This window comes from Lathyrus oleraceus, chromosome 5, assembly GCF_024323335.1.
Source record: "Lathyrus oleraceus cultivar Zhongwan6 chromosome 5, CAAS_Psat_ZW6_1.0, whole genome shotgun sequence".
In the NCBI taxonomy this organism is placed as follows: Eukaryota; Viridiplantae; Streptophyta; class Magnoliopsida; order Fabales; family Fabaceae; genus Lathyrus; species Lathyrus oleraceus.
Window position 1 is genome coordinate 635,256,376 of NC_066583.1, and position 3,515 is coordinate 635,259,890.

General features: G+C 34.9%; 1 protein-coding gene across 1 annotated transcript; it reads right to left on the bottom strand.

Annotated features, from left to right (window-relative positions):
• Positions 1-1,065: 1,065 nt before the first annotated feature.
• On the bottom strand, positions 1,066-1,986 carry LOC127083630 (early nodulin-like protein 1). The gene is made up of 2 exons (XM_051023949.1): positions 1,636-1,986; positions 1,066-1,527 (listed from the first exon to the last, which is right to left on the bottom strand). Exons 1-2 carry the CDS (start codon positions 1,811-1,813, stop codon positions 1,121-1,123), a joined length of 585 nt encoding a protein of 194 aa, XP_050879906.1. The 5' UTR covers positions 1,814-1,986; the 3' UTR covers positions 1,066-1,120.
• Between the last annotated feature and the right edge of the window lie 1,529 nt (positions 1,987-3,515).

Here is a 3,515-nt window from a genome sequence, read left to right on the forward strand (position 1 = left end):
AATACAAGACTCAGAGTGGCGAAGTGCTTTAGAAAGATACCGGAATGTAGAAAGATTTATTTATGATAATAGTTTTACGTTCATTGTAGATGACAGATTTCTTGACCAACAAGACAAAGCTGGATATTAATACTAGGAATAGTGAAGAGATCAGAGCACTTGACATTCTTGATTTGGTAATTATGGACAGTGCAGAAAATAGGCAAATACAGGCAACATTCATCAGAGCTGGTGGTAGAAGAAGCATTCAATCTTCCTCTTTTTCACTTGACACCTTTAAATAAACGAGGTTCGAGAGTGGAACCTATAATCCATATTACTTCTCACCAATAGGTTTAGTGAAACACAAGCATCATAGTAATAACAAATCAAAAATGGAAAACATGAGTCATACTAAGAGGAAAAACTATCATGAGATGCACAAAGAGAACCACAAACAATACTATTGATCATTGCTGATAAAGTTATGTGGGTTGCAGTGGCATTTATGCCAACTGGCTATGTTGCAGCAACATGGGTGATTTTGCCACATAGTCATGATGCAATGGCTATCTGTTGTGCTTTTAATACGTGGTGGTGGATCTCTGGGTACAATCTTCATCGATCTTACAGTGATGCTGGCTGAACACTGACTGAGGAAATTTAAGTTGAGAAATGGAAGAAAGATGAGCCAAGATGAAAATGCAGAATCTAATAAGGAAAGTGAGAATTCAGATTTTCAAAGTACTTATTTACAGGGTTATCATTCATCTTGATTAATTTGTTGGCAAAATGTTATACATCATGAACTATGTAGTTTGAATGTTGAATTGTTTCTAGTTGCTTATGCATTATTGCATTCATGGAAAGTTTTGCAAATAAGTAGAAACATGGAACGTTTCATCTTAGGAGCACAATATATATAAACTAATGCAATGCTTTAACACAGAAACAAAAATAAACAAAAGGGAAAGACAAGATTAGATCATGAATAGTTCAATACAATACAAGAACCATAATGAAGTCAAATTGATCCTAAGACTAGTAGAATTTGGAAAAAAGTTCAAATGCTAAAACCTAAACAACTCAAATTTCAGAAAAATCAGCAACATAAGAAACAGTTAAAAACCATAAAGAAACTTCAAAGTCCTAACATTATCACAATTACAAATGTGACCAAAGTAGACATAAAACATGAAGCAACCACCACCATGGAAGAAGACGATGTGGCCTGATCCAAGGTATCAGACGAATAAGGCGCATTGGAAGGAGCCATCATCGGTGACGAGGAGCCTTCAGGCGGAACCGCAATGGTGGTCGGAGTGGGAGGAGATGCTGGAATTGTATGCGGCGCCATAACTTCAACAAGCAGTTTTTGGCCATTGTTGCAATGATCATCAGTTCCACTGATAAAGTAGAAAGGTCCAGATCTGTCAAGATTAAGAGTGCTCTTTCCATTGGTAAAAGTAGTGATTGGTTTACTTGTGTCACAGTTAAAGTAATCCTCTTTTTCAACACTAAGAACTGAGTCATTCTCGTACTCAAAAACTGCATAAACAATAACAAGAAAAACATGAATAATAACAATTGATTACTAGCATAGACTTCATGAATCATATTCATAATGAAAGAAAAAGCATTATTCGTCGAGAATACCGAGAGAATCTCCGATTTGGAATCGGTTAGTTTGAGCCCATTTGGTGTAAAAATCAGCATTGTTTTGATCAGGCTGGCGCCAACCTAAATGATCACCAACATGAAATTGTCTCGCAGATTGAACAGAAGTAGCAGTAGCCAAGAAAATGAAAAAGAAAATGCGTAGAAAGGATGACATGTTTGTGGTATATGGTTCTCTCTCAGAAGTTGGATGAATAATAATGGTTGTAACATGTAAACGAGAGGAATGAATAGAATATATAGAGAGATGATAAGAGAGAAAGTGGGTGGTTATTCCTATGGTGATAAGAACAACGTGGTTTTGGGTAGTGATAGTGGCGGTTATTTAGTTCGAAGAGATTAAGGAAGTGATGTTGGAGTGGTTATTTGGTTCGAAGAGATTAAGGAAGTGATGTTCGAGTACGTGAAGAACTCGTACTGCCACCTCATTTTGCGTGCCACGTTAGTACAGTATAATTGTTTAATTTAATTAGTTAATTAATTAATCAATAATATAATAAAACATTATTTTTATTAAAAAATTAATATTTCACATTTAAAATAAAAATTCTAGCTTTCCCTCCAAAATTCAACTCTCAACTAGACTCTTAAAATTTATCATTTAATTGGATTTTTAAAATTAAATATTTGATAGACTTTTAAAAACTGTTTTTCAATTCTGAAGAAAATTTTACTTCGTATCCCTACATTTAGCCTCATACCCTTACAATTCTTAAAAAATTTAAATTCTATCTTTAATTGATTTTAATCAATTTACCATTTCATTTTTACCATTCAGTTGAAATTTTCAAAAATTACACATTTCATCCTCGCACCGGAACTTCTGAAAAAAAACTTCCGGTATGTATTTTTTTCAAACCGGAAGACTTCACAAATGACATTCGGAACACACAAAGTAATGAACCGGAAGTCTTCACGAAATAGTTCCGGTAAACAAAGTGACACATACCGGAACTCTTTGAATAAGTCTTCTGGTTTATGTATTATGTGTTCTGGAACTCTTTCAAGAAGTGTTCCGGTTTGCTTTTTTATTTTATTTTATTTTTAAAAAATTTTATTGTGCAGGAATGGAAAATCTTCCCCAAATATGTGTAGATACTTCTGATGCGTTTATAACGACCGAAAGATTTGGTACACGAGAAAAGGTGATCAGATGGATTAAAGAGGTTGGAATCGATAATAAAGTAACTGTTATTATCAGTCGTTCAGATACTGAAACAGGGAAGAGAGAGAGAGAAGTAACAAATTAATATTTGGTTGTGATAAAGGTGGGAAACACAAGAGTACTGATAGTGGTACCTAAAGTGCGTCCAAGAAATGTGGACGCCCATTTAAAATCAGGTTGACTCCGGCGAAAGATGGGTCTGGTTGGAAGATTGATGTAAAATGTGGGTTACATAATCATGGTTTACCTGATAGATTAGAAGGTCATTCCTTTATTGGTAGGTTGACCACAGATGAGAAGCAACATGTCGCTGATTTGACAAAGAGACATGTACCACTTAGACACATATTGTTTTCCTTGCAAGACCGAGATCCTGAGAATGTCACTCGGATTACGCAAGTATACAAGCATAAGAGTGTGATACAAAAAGAGATAAGAGGTCCTAGAAGTGAGATACAACATCTGTTTAAGCTTATTGAGGATGTAGGCTATGTCTATTGGAGTAGAAAAAAAGGATGACTCGAAGGTTGTGAGAGAGATATTTTGGTCCCATCCTGATTCAGTTAAGTTGTTGAATATTTTTCCGATTGTGTTAGTTATGGATAGCACCTACAAGACAAACAAATATAGACAACATTTGTTTGAAATTATTGGCATGACATCAACCGAGTTGACTTTTGTTGTTGCATTTGCG